Consider the following 18,952-nt stretch of genomic DNA (forward strand, 5'->3'; position numbering starts at 1 on the left):
TATTATTTTATACAATTATTTACTATTACAATTATTTAATATTTATTCATTGCATAATGTAATTGGTTAACACGCATAACTGTTAGTGGTTTATTAAATATTAGTCCTTGTCATTTTTACCGATGTAAATAGTGCAAAAGATTGTACCATGCTTGCTGCATTGGACTATCACCAGACAAGCTACCTGGAAAAGATGCCCAATGGTTGTGCTCACTGTAGTTGGAGCCAAACGCCACTTTTAAGGCACTCATTGAAATATTTGGAAATTCAAAATTTTAACCTCAGAAAGCTAATGGACATTTAAACAAAAAAAAATGTTCTCAATTTTTTTCATCTTTGCATTGCAAATCAAGGTCAATGAAGTTACCATATATGAGCACTTGCCTGTCTAGGGTAAAATAAATTACCGATTTATTTAATTTATTTAAAATTAATTAATTTAAAAAAAATATGACACAAACACACACAAACTGCAAGGAACATTTATTTATTATAGGCACAAACTGCAAGGAATATTTATTTAGAGACATCTTTGTCTTGAGGTACTGATACTGGCATCTTGTGGAGGGTGCTCTGGGAGTATGGGTCCGGTCCCTGTAGGAGCAGGAGCTTGGTTCGCATTGCCGGCAGTAAGTCAGAATTGTTCCCGGTGCATGTTGGACTCCGGCAGGGTTGCCCTTTGTCGCTGGTTCTGTTCCTAATTTTCCTAAGGGTTTCAGAAAAGTTAGTTCATGCATTCATGACCTCGAGACTGGATTACTGTAATGCCTTATTAGCTGGTTGTCCTGCATCCTCAATAAACAAGCTACAGTTAGTCCAAAATGCCGCCGCTAGAGTTCTTACGAGATCAAGAAAATATGATCATATAACACCGATTTTATCATCACTGCATTGGTTACCTATAAAGTTCCGTATTAATTACAAGGTATTGCTACTGACTTATAAAGCCCTAAACGGCTTAGCTCCAGTCTATTTAACGGATCTTCTATCGCCCTATAATCCATCGCGCTCTTTAAGATCACTAAATTCAAGGCTTTTGGTCATACCTAGGATATTCAGAACCACCAAAGGAGGGAGAGCATTTTCACATTTGGCTCCAAAACTCTGGAATAGTCTTCCTGATACTGGTACTAATAAACTTCACTAGCTAAACACTAAGTTAGCGTTATTTAGCTAGTTCATCCTTACAGCTGTAAGCTAACAATGACTGTACCTAACGTTAGTTGTTCGCTGGTTCGACCAGCACATGCAACTTGTTAACGAGCCAGTGTGATGCAAACATGTATGAGAGGTTTGACATGATAATATGATAGCAGATGAATGCTTTTTATGCGTAGTTTAATGTTAAGTTTTATGTCTTTCACTGCGTTTTACTGAACTCAGCCCAGAGCCTTTAAAGCCAACCAACCCTGTGACGTCACATGTTAGAATACTGCACAATGGTGGCGCCCTGGCCGCGAAAGATATAACGGTTTTTCTTTTTTCTTTTATATGTTTACATTTGTCATGTTTCTTATATAATTGTTGATTATAGTGGAAATCCATTTTGTAAATCATGTAAACTTGATTGACTGCTTAATTTCCCCTTTAAACACGGGGCATACAGGACGGGCATGAGCACAGCCGCAGAAGCTGCATATGTGCAAGTACCGACAACGCCACCTGGTGCACTTGCTGATGTTAAAGTTGTTGCAAGGCTATTTGTTGTCAGTAGATGCTCTGGAGCTGAAATTAGCATTGTGGGGATTGACAGTTGCCGGTCTTGGCACGTAGCTGGTGGATTTAACTGGTGCTGTGTCCGGGCAGGGTGGAATGGAGGGGTTAATTTGTGGGCACGATAAAGTAGAATGTGCCACTGACCTGCAGACTGCGCAAGAAATGTTCCTGCAGCCAAGGAATACTCTGCTGTGTAGGTCGGTGTCGAGTGCTCCCCAGTAAGGGCACTGGTTCCACTGGGAAACCCTAACAGCGCACTTTGCTGAGAAGAGTTTGTGATAAGTGTAAAAGAGCCCTCCCCGTAGGACAACGCAAGCTCGGCTATGAGCGCTAAATAGTCGTTCAGTTTGCGCCGCCTATGAGGGAAGGCTGAACAAATGACTTCTGTGACGTGGCTGAAGGCGATAGAAAATTCGGAAAAAGAAAGTAAACGTGACTAATGTGTGTTTTGGTTTTTCAACGTGACTGAAAAATCCCCGCAGTCTAACTGACGGTTAGAATCAGAAGCGGGAAGCAGAGAAAGTAAAAGTGAAAGGTCTATGTCCGCACCTGCCAGGATCTGTGCTCGGATGTTGTGAGCCACAGGGGGCGGTTCCAAGGCGACAGCGTTTGATGGGACGGGCAATGGTGTAGCTGTAAAAAGAGAATAATGTGATTTTATATTTAAGAGAGAGCTGTAGGGGAGATAAGCCGGGGCTGTGACTATTGGCGGAGGCAGCCTCACGCTTAAGTCTGCCTGTGGGGCTTGAGGAGGGAAATTGAGAGAAGCATAAGGGGGAAGAGAAGGGCAGAAATGAGAAGCGTGAGCCTGTGTTGCAAACGGAGGCAGACTCGTGCTTGCTTGTGCTGCAGGCCACTGAAAAGGGGAGGGGTTAACGGTAGTTGCAGGAAGATGATGTAATATCTGGGCTTGCGCCGCTAACGGAGGCAGCTTCACGCTAGCGTCTGCTACGGGAGCTGGAGGCCACTGCAGAGGAAAGAGGTTAGAAACTTCAGGAAGAAGGTGCTGGGAGGTTAAGCTGGGGCCGGTGGGCCCATCTGTGTATGGCGCTACGGCAGGACGAGCCGCGCTGAGCTGAGCTGAAACTGGAGGCGAATGAATTCTCGCAGCTGTGGAATCCGGGGCGCGGCCTAGGCTTGCCGAAGGCCTGGTGCTGTGGCCCGCTGCACGCCGAAAACCAGATCTTGTACGAGAGGTTGGTGGCGGAGTCGGGCGAGGCGAATCCGGGGCCTCCTGAGTTTTGCCTTGCCTGCTTGCCTTGGAAGCTGGGGTGGACTTAGGAGAGAGGTTTACTGATTGCAAGGTAACATACAGTTTGTATAGTTGTGCCTTGTTCATCCTGCGTGAGGGCTGAACATCAGAATTTATCAGCGCTTGCCTCAAACTTAATACTGTCCACTTTCCAATAGGCGGAATCGTAGGCACGGCTGAACAATAGGAGGATGCCGGGGATGAAGCTGGAGTCCTCGCCGGTGGAGGTGAGGGTAGGCCTCAGCGTCTTGCCGTGCGGTTGCTTGGGCGGACCGGCGTCCACGAGATGAAGCCTGGGGCTCAGTGGCAATATCAGGCGGAGAAGGAGTGGTCCTGGGGCCGGCTGATGGCGATGGAGGAACCGGAGTACAGTCGAACTCGTCGTCGGACGGAGGTAGTTGGACTTGGGACATCGTAGCAGTATGGTAAACCAAATGCTGAAAACTGTCTAGGAATATGGGTGAGTTGACTGTGTGTATTTATAGGCCTTTAATCATGCTGATTGAGTGGACCTGTTGATTACTGATTGCTGACAGCTGGTTGGAATGACTTGATTGTTTGATCATTAGAACGTGTTCCTCCCGAACCTTGTTAATAAAACATCATAAAGGATAAAAGCACATTCGGTGCAACCAGTGCTAGCTTTTGTGCCTCAGCGAAGTGCTCTGTGTCAAACTGTCTGTATATTTATTGTTTGTCTGTCACTGATATCTATATTATGGCAAAACAACTATTCAAGTCGTGTGCTTCTCCCTGCCCTCGTTTCCTTACGGGTGGGCATAGACACGATCTTTGTGTAGTTTGTTTGGGAGTGGAGCATGCTATGTCAGCGTTCGAGGGGGCTGACTGTCAGCATTGTGAGCGTCTCCCGCTCCGCATGCTCTGCTCTCGCCTGTCCATGTTCAATGAGAGTGGTCAGGCTCGCGAACCTCTGGGTGCAGGACCTGCTGTTGCCGAGGCAGCACGGAGAATGCATTCCTGGGGTTCGCAAATAGATCTCTCGGCGGGGTTGGAGATGGGCTCTACATTACATGTAGAGACAGTACATCCCAAGTACTCTACATTACTCTACAGTACATCCCGAGCAGGCTCTGGTAATGGAGCAAGAAGTAGAGTCTCTATTAGCAAAGGGAGCTATAGAGCAGGTGTTCTTGCCTGACAGAGAATCAGGGTTTTACAGCCGCTACTTTATTGTTCCAAAAAAGGATGGGGGGTTGCGTCCCATTTTAGATCTTCGTCTGTTGAATCGTGCAGTCATGAAACTCAAGTTCAAGATGCTCACACTCAAACAGATCGTGACCCAATCAGATCCGAGGACTGGTTTGTCACGATAGATTTAAAAGACGCTTACCGTATTTTCCGGACTATAAGTCGCACTTTTTTTCATAGTTTGGCTGGTCCTGCGACTTATATTCAGGTGCGACTTATATATCAAAATTAATTCAGACTGAGATGAACCAAGAGAAAACATTACCGTCTACAGCCGCGAGAGGGCGCTCTAGTTGGCGGAGTTGTTCAAAAGCGACACCAAGGATGAAGAAAATGATGTGGAATGAGATCGCGGGAGCTTGGTGAACTTGTTTACTGGTAACTTGCTTGTTGGACTCGCTGGCTTATGTTAATTTAGCCTATTCAGCCTCCCAGGTATGTTCTTTATGCTATTGTGTAGCTGAATAACTGTTAATGTGTTGCGTTAACATACCGGACACCTATTCAGCCTGTTGTTCTGTGTAGTTGAATAACTTTCCTTTCAAGATTAAATGTCTGTTCTTGGTCTTGAATTTTGTGAAATAAATGTCTAAATATATGCCACTTATAGTCCAGTGCGACTTATATATGTTTTTTTCCTCTTCATGACGCATTTTTTGACTGATGCGACTTATACTCCGAAGCGACTTATAGTCCGGAAAATACGGTACTTCCATGTCTCCATCCTCCCTCAACACAGGAAGTTCCTGAGGTTTTCTTTCGTATGTAGTGTAGTTGTCCTTCATGGTCAATATTTTCACATATTTTAAGAGTCACATGTGCTGATATAGCCACCTGACATGGCAACACAGTATGTCTCCACCACTTACAAACTTTGTCCTTACATGACATTCACTTTTATGGTGTTCTCCCCCCTCCAAATTCAACATTGAATTCAACCAAAAGTAATGTAGAAAGTCATTGTTGATGTGAACACTTTTATTTGTATTATCTTTCTGATGGTTCATAGAATACCACTGGGATTATACATAAAAGTTGTAATTAATTCCTTGTGGATAGAGTAATATTTCAATATCACCTCTTTATTATTTTGTTGTTGTTGATCCTCTCTGAGGAAAGTTGTTCTTAGATTATCATAAACCCTTTAACTGACTGTTTTGTCAAGTACTTTTTACTTTACTATTATTTAATTTTATTGAAGTGACGATAAAATAAAAATTTAAGTAAAACAAATTTGTGTGTTTCAATGAAAATATTTTTTTCAGTTCAGTTTTTTCAGGTGTTTTCAGTCAGGACTACTTTGGGTAAACAAACATATTTAAGCAATTTAAAGCTTCAATAATTTTTTGAGCAAGTACATAACCAGCCAGTGTTCAAAACAATCTGCTTGACTTAGCTCGATTCAAAATGGTAAGCTTGTAATAATGTTTTTAATTCCAGTGGTACTGGTGGATTTCCACGGGAAATTCGAGCATGTCTTTGCGTCATTACGTCACATCTGTACACATAAAGAAGGTGTCTCGGCTAGTAGGCTATTGCGTGTGAGGATGTTGGTGGTGGAGTGACAACTGGAGATTCGCGTTGTATAACGCAAAAGACTTCGGACTTGGGAGCAAAAAAGAGACTGCAACCGGGCCCATGTGAAAACAAGGACAAATATCAGAAGGGCATTAAATGTAGTCATGCAATGCTGATGTTGCTAACATTAACAATTTGAGAATAAAGTATAATTTGCACGGTTTGACGTGATATGATAAGCGATCGTTAGATTTAATCGGCGCGATTTACTGCAATGCTTTTTTCCCCTTAGTTGGGCAGAACAAAAGTGGATGTTACTTACTTGTTCAGACGACATTTTCCGGTGAAAATTCTTGTGTTGGTCATACTTACAAAAAGTAGAATCTGTGATTCCGAATGACAGTATCCACAGCTCCAGCGCGGTGATTGATAGCCGTACATTCTCCTCAAAACATTGGATTCATCCGCGCTGTGCCATGCCGAGGCGCAACGCATGTAAAGTTGATAATTCCGCAAATAACTGCAATTGCAGATTTCGAACAGAGATGGCGACAAGAGGAAAAACTGCGGACTGTAGCTACAATTACAATTATTTAATTATTGTATTATTTTATACAATTATTTACTATTACAATTATTTAATATTTATTCATTGCATAATGTAATTGGTTAACACGCATAACTGTTAGTGGTTTATTAAATATTAGTCCTTGTCATTTTTACCGATGTAAATAGTGCAAAAGATTGTACCATGCTTGCTGCATTGGACTATCACCAGACAAGCTACCTGGAAAAGATGCCCAATGGTTGTGCTCACTGTAGTTGGAGCCAAACGCCACTTTTAAGGCACTCATTGAAATATTTGGAAATTCAAAATTTTAACCTCAGAAAGCTAATGGACATTTAAACAAAAAAAAATGTTCTCAATTTTTTTCATCTTTGCATTGCAAATCAAGGTCAATGAAGTTACCATATATGAGCACTTGCCTGTCTAGGGTAAAATAAATTACCGATTTATTTAATTTATTTAAAATTAATTAATTTAAAAAAAATATGACACAAACACACACAAACTGCAAGGAACATTTATTTATTATAGGCACAAACTGCAAGGAATATTTATTTAGAGACATCTTTGTCTTGAGGTACTGATACTGGCATCTTGTGGAGGGTGCTCTGGGAGTATGGGTCCGGTCCCTGTAGGAGCAGGAGCTTGGTTCGCATTGCCGGCAGTAAGTCAGAATTGTTCCCGGTGCATGTTGGACTCCGGCAGGGTTGCCCTTTGTCGCTGGTTCTGTTCCTAATTTTCCTAAGGGTTTCAGAAAAGTTAGTTCATGCATTCATGACCTCGAGACTGGATTACTGTAATGCCTTATTAGCTGGTTGTCCTGCATCCTCAATAAACAAGCTACAGTTAGTCCAAAATGCCGCCGCTAGAGTTCTTACGAGATCAAGAAAATATGATCATATAACACCGATTTTATCATCACTGCATTGGTTACCTATAAAGTTCCGTATTAATTACAAGGTATTGCTACTGACTTATAAAGCCCTAAACGGCTTAGCTCCAGTCTATTTAACGGATCTTCTATCGCCCTATAATCCATCGCGCTCTTTAAGATCACTAAATTCAAGGCTTTTGGTCATACCTAGGATATCCAGAACCACCAAAGGAGGGAGAGCATTTTCACATTTGGCTCCAAAACTCTGGAATAGTCTTCCTGATACTGTTCGTTGCTCAGACTCGCTCTCCCAGTTTAAAACTAGATTAAAGTCGCATCTCTTCAGCCAGGCATTCATATAATCCCACAGTTCAAACTACAATCCGGCCTCTAGCTCATAAATGCCAGAGGAGAACTGGCCCCCGACTGAGCCTGGGTTCTCCCAAGGTTTTTTTTTTTCTCCATTAGGTCACCTGATGGAGTTTTAGGACACCATTAGGTCACTTGATGGAGTTTTTCGGTTCCATGCCACTGTTGCCTTTGGCTTGCTCAGTTGGGGATATTTTGGGGATATTTAATTAAATTTTATCAATCAATAAATTCCTCTTGAAACAAACTTTGTTGTATTATTTAAATTTAATACTGTGAAGCTGCTTTGATACAATCTGTATTGTGAAAAGCGCTATACAAATAAACTTGACTTGACTTGACTTGACTTTCAGGTTTGGGGACCACACGATTTCATCTCTGCTCTTTGCGGATGATGTTGTCGTGCTGGCCCCATCAGACCAGGACCTTCAGCATGCACTGGGACGGTTTTCAGCCGAGTGTGAAGCGGCTGGGATGGGAATCAGCACCTCCAAATCCGAGGCCATGGTTCTCAGTCGGAAAAGGGTGGCTTGCTCACTTCAGGTTGGTGGAGAGTTCCTGCCTCAAGTGGAGGAGTTCAAGTATCTTGGGGTCTTGTTCACGAGTGAGGGAAGGCTAGAACGGGAGATTGAAGACGGATTGGTGCAGCTTCTGCAGTAATGCGGTTGATGTACCGGTCTGTCGTGGTGAAGAAGGAGCTGCCAGGTGAAGCTCTCGATTTTACGGTCGATTTTACGTTCCTACTCTCACCTATGGTCATGAGCTTATATTTGCTCATAATTGTGTTTTATCACAAAACAATATTCAGTAAATAAAATCAATTCACACAGTACTAGGCCTCACACGAACAATAAGCACCTGTGTATGCCATTTAACTATAATAAAAAAAAAAAACATACATTCATAAGGTATATGTCTAAAAATGGACACTTGCTAGTCTTAGGTAAAAGGGGCATATGATCAAATATGGTGCATTTAGTTTTCAGCCAATCATTAAGCTAATTTTTACAAATGCTATGCAAATAACAACAATCTTAATCTTTAACACAACTATTCAACTAAATAATTTGTGAGTTACATCAACTTGCCATGTTTAGTTATGATGTTATTATTATAGCTGTGGGAGAAGCCAGGTTCAAAAAAGCAATATTTTTGATTTCTGCAAGATGGCTGTGTTTGAGGTGCTCCAGGCCACTGCTGATTGGTCAGATACCCTAATGTCTATAGGTGTGTTCGACATCGGCTGCGGCTGGATGTAACCGATCGGCGAGAGTAGCCGCGTGCAGGCGGGGAGGAGCTGCAAACGGAGACGTGAAGTCGGACACTTTCTGGTTCCCGTAGTGACCGCTCACGTGGTGTTTGCATACTTTACCACAGCTGAAGTGAAATAAATGCAATATTTGCCAAATAATACACAGATGTTTCAGAGACATTTTCATTCAATACTTTATGTACTGCTTCATACAGCGTCTGTTTGAACAAGAATAAAGTTCAACATAAGCTACTATCAATGAAGTGGAGTCTACGTTTTTTAAGCAGTTTTAATTTGATAAACATGACACAATATAACATGACAACGACATGAAAAGAGTGTTCACTGTTATAATAAACTGATTTGAGAGCTTAGAGGAACTAAAGGTGTTCGGATAAACGCGAAACACACGTGATCGTTGTCATGCGGTGAATCCGGCCAATCGTGGAACAGCTGTGTCGTCATCAGCCCTCCTGCAGCCCAGTGCAGCCGCTCTTGAGAAGCTGCGCTGGCTGAGTTCTCCGGCTACTCTCGAATTGCTCTCGCGGTACTTTGATGGCATACGTCACAGTCACGTGGCGTCGGCGCTGTATCAAGTCGGACAAAATTTCTAACCGGCATGCACTGCTTTAAGTCAGCCACCGATCGGTCTGCACAGAGCTGCATGAAGTCGAACAAGCCTAATATCTGTCAGATAGCTTGATCTCCCCTGATTGGCTGAGAGCAAACCACATGACTCTAGAACTCCAAATGGAATGTGAATGTGTGCGGAAGTGACTAAATATGGTTACTTGCCCCATAAAGTTAAGAATACTTGATAAGTTGGCTAAACTTTGCTGCAAATCTGCAGAAACTTCTGCTTTATTGTCCTTGTTGCAATATAGATTACTAGCCTGACTACATCAGACTTCGTACTTCCGCTCAATTTCAGTTCGCTTCTGTACTCAGTCTGAGATGGCGACCTATCTCTCAGTTTTCCTCCGGCCTCAAAACAGCCGGCCAATCAACGAAAAGAGGGCGGGCTGAGAGCCGTGACGTAGACGCTGATTGTACCGTGGATGCGTAGATTTACTTCACATAATCTGCAAAAGTCGTTCACAGCCATGTTCACTCCGATATTTCGCTCGATGGTTTTGTTTTCGCATCATACATGTGTTTACAGTGGAAGTTAGATGCGGCTGAGCCAGCGCATAACACACGTCATAACCAAACGTTATGTGATTGGCTTACGGATAACCAATGATTTTAAACTTCAGACAAGCGCCCAGGCTAATAGACTACCACTGTATATCTGTATTTTGGGACTTTGGGACAGTTAAAGTCCCAAGGACCAGATATGATTAATTAAGACCATCATTGATTGAATTGCAATCAATTTAAGACAAGAGTCAGAATTATAATAAATTAAAGAAAATTTTCCTGAAGATAGTGTAAGGCCCGATATATTGGTCCAACGCCGGTTCGCCAATACACGGGGAAGATTATCACGTGTTCTGTCCTCACTCATGCAAAGTATTGGTTGGTTAAATTTGTAATACATTAATCATATGTATTTACTCGTTACTTCATCTGACTCCATAAATTAAAGGTTTTAATAACATCTGTGCCTCACTAAAGGTGAGCGAATGTATGACTATTCCTTTTAACCATTAAATGAACAATGTCAAAATCAGTTAGAATAATCACATGTAACAATTTAATATTTCAGATATCAGAGATCAATTCCACAATCAATTCAAATATCTAGAGCATGGTTATACATTGGTTACACCAAATAATCTTACCCAGCTTGCACCAGAGAGAGAGAGAGAGAGAGAGAGAGAGAGCGAGCGAGCGAGCACCTATTCCATTCGTGTCCAGCAAAGAAGAGACCAGAGAGAGGGCGAACACCTTCCTTTATCCTGTTTGACCAGGTGACATGGGGGATGGGGGAGACCACACTCAAATGGCTTCTATCCAACAGAAGGGGGTTTGCCTTATCTGGCCGTATCTCTGAACCAGTTTTCTCTAAACTTCTATAAACCTTATTTCCTTTTATTTCATCTATCTGGATATGAGATATCTGTACCACTCACTTTGAGACATTTCAAATGACACCAAAAACATAACAGTCAATGATAAACATTCACATTAAACCATGTTCTTGTGTGAGTTCTTGGTTGTTTCTGAGAGGAAGTGAGGTTGTATGGGGGAGGTCAAATGTTAATTAGCCAGCAGGGCCCTTTTGTCTCATAAATCAGGCCTCAACCCGTATTTTCAGTCTTACAATAGTTTACAGTTTCATCGGGCAGAAGTCAGCTTCAAGACTCACAAAGAGTTTTTAGGCCGCCCTGCTTACAGTTACAAAGACCATCGCAATTATACCCTTCACCAAGGTCTAAGCTAGGTCCTTGCTTCAGGTTGAATGATTCTGACTGGCTAATAAATAGATAAACAAATATTTTCCACACATAAACACATAGACTGAAGCATATCTCCATCGATTATACAGCTGACACTCAGACCCTGAATTTTGGGTTCTTTATGGTTAACACTAGAACTCCCAAGGGTGGTAATTTTGACCGTTTTTTTATTTTTTATTTTACAGTGTAATAACTTTGTTAAAATAAAATAAATGTGGCTATAGGACTCTGACTTTTCCTAAATATGTGTATATTTTACTCTGACACTGTTATTTTATTAAAATCACAAAACACAAAACAGTTCTGACTATTTCTACCTAGAATGACCATGACGGTTATTTTGACCGCACGCATTATAGATATCATAAGTCCGTTACATTGCAAGTTTCGCGGAGGGACTTCATCACGCGACTGGCGAGCGAACTTCGCTCCGACCACATGGAATCAAAAGCCATTCAACTGGAGGAACTGCAAACAAAATAGAACCAAGGAGACAAGTGCCAAATGTCACACAGTGGTGTGTGGGAGCTGCACACGAAAGGCGGTGTTTACCTGTGTGGAAAGTGCGTAAGCGTCAATAATGTGGGGTGTTTGCGCCGTTCAAATGGGCATTTAACCTGATTTTGTTCGTTAATATTTTTTGTTCACTGAAACTTAATCGTTCAAAAGCAGTTTGTTTTCTTGTTTAGCTAATGTTCATGTTTTTTCTTAGCCTGTGTGTGTAGCTACTGTATTGTGCTGCATACGTGTCCGTGAAAGTTTTTACAATGTATTCAAATGTATCAGTGTTTTTGTTATTGTATAGGCTATATGTTATAAGTTATTGTATCATAAGATTTGTTTTTATTCTACAAAGAAAAAAAGAAAATATTTATCAATTAGGCTGGAAAATACATTTTCACATTCATTTGAATTAACATTTTGTGTCCTGTTTATTACCTATCATAACATTGTAGATCCATTTCTTTTTAGATTTTTTTATTGATTATTGACCTTATTTACAAACAGGGCTGTACTAAACGGTATCAAGCTTTGACGTTTCCTAACTTTTGTGCATGTCTATTCACGTGGTGAGTGCGGTGAAAAAAATATAATTTTGAGCAAAACATTCCTCACATAGAGGCAGCACCTGTCGGGGCAATCTTTCTTTTGTGCTTGTTTTAAGGGCTATGACGACAGGAATTAAAAGCTTCATTGGAAAAGAGAAGGTTAACATGTACAATAGATATGACATGACGAAAATGACGTTCAGTACGGCCATTTGAATGTCAAAGTATGAACGGTCAGAATGACCGCTATGGTCGTTCTAGTAGTTATGGAATTCCGGTAGTTCTAGTGTTAAAGGGATAGTTCACCCAAAAATGAAATTAGCCCAAAGTTTACTCAATATTTTTCTTACACAAAGGCATCGCTTCGCTTCAGAAGGCCTTTATTAACCCCCCGGAGCCGTGTGAAACACTTTTATCATGGATGGATGCACTTTGATGGACTTCAAAACAGAAACAGCAATTCACTGCCATTATAAAATTTGGAAGAGCCAGGACACCTATATGGCTTGAGGGTGAGTAAATCATGGGCTAATTTTCATTTTTGGGTGAAAAATCCCTTTAAATATACACTACTGTTCAAATGTGAATTAAAGGGACATGATTTAGATTTTCTCCCATCTAGCGGTGAAATTGTATTTTGCATTCAAACGAATAGTGCTCTCCAGCGCCTCGCTTTTTCAAATGCGTGTTGCATCTACGGTAGCCGTTATGTACCAAAAAGCTATGACAGGATGTCTTATAATAGCACTTCATCGAGATTTCCTTCGGGTGAACTGGTTTGTTATTTCAAACAAACTGCAACTTGACACAACGAACAAACGAATGTTACAGTTTTGAGCAAACAAAACTTACAACCTTGTTTTTAGGGCCTTCTCTACTTTACTCAATAGCTGCTTTTCATCAAAGAGCCTGTTTAACTTTTAACTATAAATGTTCTACTGTCTATATAATAAAGTACACAACCAAGCAATGAAAAAAAGCTTGTAATTAAGACCGTAACATTGACTTACCCGTCGAGAAGAAAGCAGGCAACTTCAGCGTCTCTTTTGAAAGCTTTCTCCTGCATTAGCTATCCCGACATTAACCCTTGTTTTTTGTAATCTCTGGTCACGTTTCCTTTTACGGTCTTTTTTGGACTTTTTCGACGACGAGGACTCCTTATCCTGTGACTCAGCATTTGTATGGTCCGTGCAGTGCGCCTCCGTTTCTGCTGGTTTCAGTCACGTGGCGCTGGCTCTGAACGAAAACGCGTTGTGGAAACGCGTTGGCCTAGTACTTTTTGTCCCTCTCTGCTATTATAGTTTTTCAAGATGGCGGAACTACATGGAAGCCTCCGTGGACCTACCCATCCCATGTATATAAAGATAATAAATTCTTCGTTTACGAGGATAAGTCAGATCATTGGCAGAGGTATTTGTACACCATTGAGGACATATTTATGAATAAAAATATTGATTTTAGATAATAAAATACCTAAAAAACTACACATTGTCCCTTTAAAGGAATAGTTCACTTCAAAATGAAAATTCTGTCATCATTTACTCACCCTCAAGTTGTTTCAAATCTGTATTCATTTATTTCTTCTGTTGAACACAAGGGAAGATATTTTGAAGAAGGTTGGTAACCAAACAGTTGATGGGCCCAACCACAGTATTTTTTTTTTCCAACTATGGAAGTCAATGGGGCCCATCAACTGTTTGAATGATAGTGTAAATAAATATGTATGTCTTTATGATTGATACCAGCACGGAGTTTTGGAAAAAAATCACATGCATGTAGTTAATAATAATAATAATAAGTTTAATTTATATAGCGCCTTTCCCAAGCTCAAGGACGCTTCACAATGACAGTAAATAACAAGCAGTTTACAAATAAACGGACAATGGACATTTGCCCAGTCCAAGTAATGGGCGATTGCAGTTGCAAATCGCATTACATTTGCAATACAAACATAAAACAGAGGCAACAAACATTAATCACAGACAGCATGGTGGGCAGTTGGAGTAAAGATGCAATAGATTATTGGTACCTAGGTTAACATTGTGACTGTGTTATGTCAAATTAACATTTTCATGACTGATAATACTGATTAAACAAATGGGTTTTGAGTTTATGCTTAAATTCATGCAACGTGGTTGTTGTCCTGAGAGCCAACGGAAGAGAGTTCCATAGCTTAGGGGCTATAACAGAGAAAGACCTGCCACCCATAGACGACAGACGAAATCTCCGCTCACAGAGGAGTTCACAGCCAGAAGATCGGAGAGTTCGAGGGGGAATATAAGGAGAAAGTAAGTCAGAGAGATAGGCTGGAGCAAGACCATTGAGTGACTTAAAGGTAAGCAGAAGAATTTTATAAGTGATTCGGGATGACACGGGTAGCCAGTGCAGTTTAAACAGAATTGGAGTGATATGGGCAGATTTATATAGTTGATTGTACATTTCATTACCTCTCACATAGGCTACTTTTAATGCCATGACATCATCATCATCTCCTATGGCTCAAGGGCATGGTTTCCAAGAAACGTTCGTGTTTGTCCTAAAACCGGTAAAACTAGATAATCAACAAAGATAAGTAAGGGATAATGTATTGCGAGGCGGTTGTTATAGCGAATACAACGCCGACAGGCTGATCAGGAACCCGACGCGAAGCGGAGGGGTCTTGAATCAGCCTGAAGGGTTTGTATTCGCTATAACAACTGCCTCGCTCTACATTATCCCGCTTATCACATGGCTACCTACCAAATAAATCAATAATTTGACACAAAATATTGATTTAAAAAGGAGTTTATTGATTTAAAAACGATTGTATTGTTTCCGCTAAAGAAAATAGTCCGTTCCGTCTCTACGGTTAGAATCCAGCGTCCTGTTTTCTGTTAATCCTGTTTTTCATGGCAACAGTGTGTTATACTTAGCAGCGGTCTGTTATCAAGAAATAACAGGCCGCATTCTACATTAGAATTCAACCAAGCCATGTAATAACTAACAATAAAAGTACTCATTTTACACAACATTGAAGTCAGTATATGAAATATTTTTTAAATAATTTTATTTACATGTTTTTGTACTGTTTGTGACTCTTCTTTCATACATCCTCTTTCCCCCTAAAAAACGCGCTAGAAACTAACTTTCATCTTTGAAACACAAGGGCGGGGGGGGGGGGGGTCTGAGAGCTAAATAAATATGACAGCACCTGATTTACATCTCATTAGAGAGCTGACAGTTGAGCAGACAACAATTAGAACACGCAACAGAGCAAGTATGAAGTTTAACACCGCTGTTGTTGGAACCATACTTCTCAACATAGCAGGTAAGATCTTACTAAAGTCCATAAGTGTAAGCTTATAGCCTAATAATGTTTAAATGGTTTAATAATGACAAGCCAATTGAATTCCTCTTGCTAAGGACCTTTGTAACTCTCCCACCCTGATACCTGAAATGGCTGTAGGCCTACTACAAACACACTTTTGTAACATTATACGCTACCATTCAAAAGTTTGTGGTCAGTAATAAATTTTGTTTTTGGAAAGAAATGAAAGAAATTATCACTTATATTCAGCAAGGATGCATTTAATTGAAGTGACAGTAAAGACATGTAGCAAAAGCTTTCTATTTCAGATAAATGCGTTTCTTATGAACTTTCTATTCTTTAAAGAATCCTGAAAAATGGCCACAACTGTTTTCAACATTGATAATAATGATATTTATTTGGGCAGCAAATCAGCATATTAGACTGAAGAGTTGGGGTACTCGAAATCGAGTCCAATTTTGAATGAACTCGGACTTGTCACGCACTCGGGTGAATTTGAACTCGGACTTGACACGGACTCGGACATTTTAGACTCGGAAAATTTGCAGAGTACAGTCGAGTCACAGGACACAATATTTTATTATTCAAAAACGAAACAAAACTAATTACATTGTGTTGTTTCAGCGCTGAGCATTGTAGCCAATCACAGACATGTATATTACACGCATGAACGCAGTGGCAAATCAGAAGCGTTTTAGTACGGAGCCCGATAAGTCACCTGTGGGAGATGGATTGTGAAAGCGTGGGCACGGTTTATGAATTTGTGGGTACAGATTGCAAAAACTGAAGGCACGGTTTACAAATCTGAGAGCGCGGATTAGTAACTCGTGGGTACGGTTTATTAATCCGTGGGCACGATTTGTTAAACTGAGCGGACGAATTGCAAAATCGTCGCCACGGATTTTTTTTTTTTTTTTTTTTTTTTTTTCACAGGTGACTTCCCGGGCTCCGTATTTTAGAGTCACCATGCGGAGAATTCACTCAAAATGTATGTTCAGAATCAGCGCGAGCTGATGGCTTAAAGGGAGCGCTATTGACAATCTAAATAATAGGGTTTTTTTTCATGCTTCTAGAGGACCAGTGGTTACGTTCACACTGTAAAATTTAATAAGTGATAACTGCATTTAATGTGGGAGTGAATCCGCTAAATTATAGTCCTGTGAGTCATGAAATTGCGATGATTTGACATAGTATAACCATATAGCTTTTGTTACAATTACACTTTAGTCATAAGTTTACATACACCTTGCAGAACTTCGAAAATGTTATTTTTATTTATTCTTTAATAATAAGGATCATAAAAACTTCTTTTTTTTACTGCCCTGAAAAAGCTTTTTCACATTACAGATGTTTAAGTATAGCCTAGTCCCCAAGACAAAATACAAACACAAAATACAAGACAAATTACATAAGCTTGATTTTTAATATTGTGTGTCATTACCTGAATGATCTACAACTGTTTGTTTTTTTGTTTTTTTGTTTTTTTTAATGGTTGTTCATTAGTCCCTTGTTTGTCCCGACCAGTTAAACTGCTCGATGGTCTTTAGAAAAATCCTCCAGCTCCTGCACATTCTTTGCTTTTCCAGCATCTTCTGCATATTTGACTTTTTACTAGCAGTGATTGTATGATTTTGAGATCCATCTTTTCACACTGGTGACAACTGAAAGACTCATACACAACTATTACAAACACTGCAAACATTCAGTGATGCTCAAGAGGGAAACATCCATTTAGAGCCAGGGCGTGTAAATTGGTGTAAATTGTTCTTATTTTGTTTAGAAATTCATTAATTAATTTAGTACTGCCCTTCAGAGGCTAAATAAGATATGAACATTTAAAAGAAAATAAGAAAAATTTACACATCACCATCTTCTTGCTCAAACGTTTACCCCTGGCTCTTAATGCATCGTGTTGCATTCTTGAGCATTACCTTGCAGATTCTAAAAGCTGTGACCAATCATAATGCAGATATCCTCCATTTTTGTCTGACAAACAAACCAAACCAAAACCAAAAGGTGTGTACTGACATCTTTTTGAAGTTCTAATGTTCATTCATGTTTATTTCGTGCTATAACTAAAATAGATGATCAGTTCACATGTTGCTTGAACTAAGGCGCTATACATTAAAGCGCCACAAAATGGTATTTGGGGAAATGACGTGACGTGTCATTTTTTGTCAAAAGGCCTTAATAATAATAATAATAAAACAAATTTATAACATCCAAAGTATGTAAGGTAGTACAACTTGATCTCTTTTACTGAATCCAAAAGGTTTTAATTATATTTGACTACATATAAAGGTATTTTAAAGATTTTGAAGTGTCAAAAGGTCATTCGGTTTAAAGCCACACTAAGTAGAAATTGTGTTTTTGTCAAACAGCGACCCCTAGAGTCGCTGTGGAATACTTGCACTGTCGTAAATTATATTATAACATTTTTACATGATTGCAGCAAAATCACAAGTAAATAGTCTATAATCTAGGCCTACTGTATCATTTAATTTGTGTTGTTTTTATTGGAATGTAAACATTACAAAATGCCAGATAACATCAATTAAGTTAAATGTACGTCGCATTATTTCATAACATTGGCCGTTATGATGTCATTAGACATGATTATTGCAATTTATCATAATAGTTTGCAAATTGTGCTCGTTTACACTATTTACAACCTCTACGTTAGGCTTATTTATGATAATTATGTGAGATATTGAAAGCTGTTCTCATGATAATCGCAGGAATCAACGTGATAAATACACCTCACAACACCTGAGTTCAGCTGGCAAACTAATTCGTGAGGCATAGCTATCTGATTTATCAAAACGATTCCATTTACACCTGGTCACATAAATGTATTTTTGCGAAACGGATTTAAATTCGATCTTCAATTCTCGCGCTATATGCAGATTTAATGGAGTGCACGTCACCGAGATATGAGCTGCATTTTATAGATCATCAGCTAAAATTTCAAAATCAAAGACCGCAATAAGAGAGAGCAGTAACAGCCCTGGTAAGATCATTTCGTTTCTTTACTTTTAATGATGAAGATTGTGTGTTAAGCGTCTGCGACTTACTTTCACTTTGATTTGCGATAGTTTGCACGTTGGCTTGATGCAGTTGCTCATCTGCGGTGATGCGTGTTCCAGCGCGTCGTCATATCTGGATATAACATAATAGCCTATACAACGCTCTCACACGTTTTTTTTTTTTTTTTTAGCATTTTTGGGAGGAGTACAATTTACATATGTGGTTTCAACAACCATATGCATTTACACTTGTCCAGTTTCGTCTGGAATGCGTCTCAGATCTCCTCCTTAAGTGGTTTGAGGGATCGGATTCAAATACGTCTCAAATGCGTTTCGGAGGGCATTTAAACCTGGACTTTTCACGATCGGATAGCTATCCGATCTGAGAAAATGCATGAAGTGGCCAGGTG

The 18,952-nt window shown here is 40.1% G+C and overlaps 1 protein-coding gene and 1 long non-coding RNA gene across 3 annotated transcripts in view; both read left to right on the forward strand.

The window, feature by feature from the left end:
* LOC309509441 (trypsin-like) overlaps positions 1-18,952 on the forward strand; it is a 98,023-nt gene that overhangs the window by 21,273 nt on the left and 57,798 nt on the right. Inside the window, exon 2 of one of the 2 annotated variants that reach the window (XM_082184165.1) lies at positions 15,461-15,516. In XM_082184165.1, the coding sequence (XP_082040291.1) occupies positions 15,468-15,516 (49 nt within the window). In that variant the 5' untranslated portion in view covers positions 15,461-15,467. Of the gene's footprint in view, positions 1-15,382; positions 15,517-18,952 lie in introns of those variants that run through there. The other variant, XM_082184164.1, reaches the window with a different exon arrangement.
* Positions 1-18,952, forward strand: part of LOC309509689 — a 93,829-nt gene that overhangs the window by 17,079 nt on the left and 57,798 nt on the right. The gene's annotated exons all lie outside the window — the stretch shown is intronic.

The sequence above is a fragment of the Leuciscus leuciscus genome (genome assembly GCF_965113295.1).
Source record: "Leuciscus leuciscus genome assembly, chromosome: 1".
Lineage (NCBI taxonomy): Eukaryota > Metazoa > Chordata > Actinopteri > Cypriniformes > Leuciscidae > Leuciscus > Leuciscus leuciscus.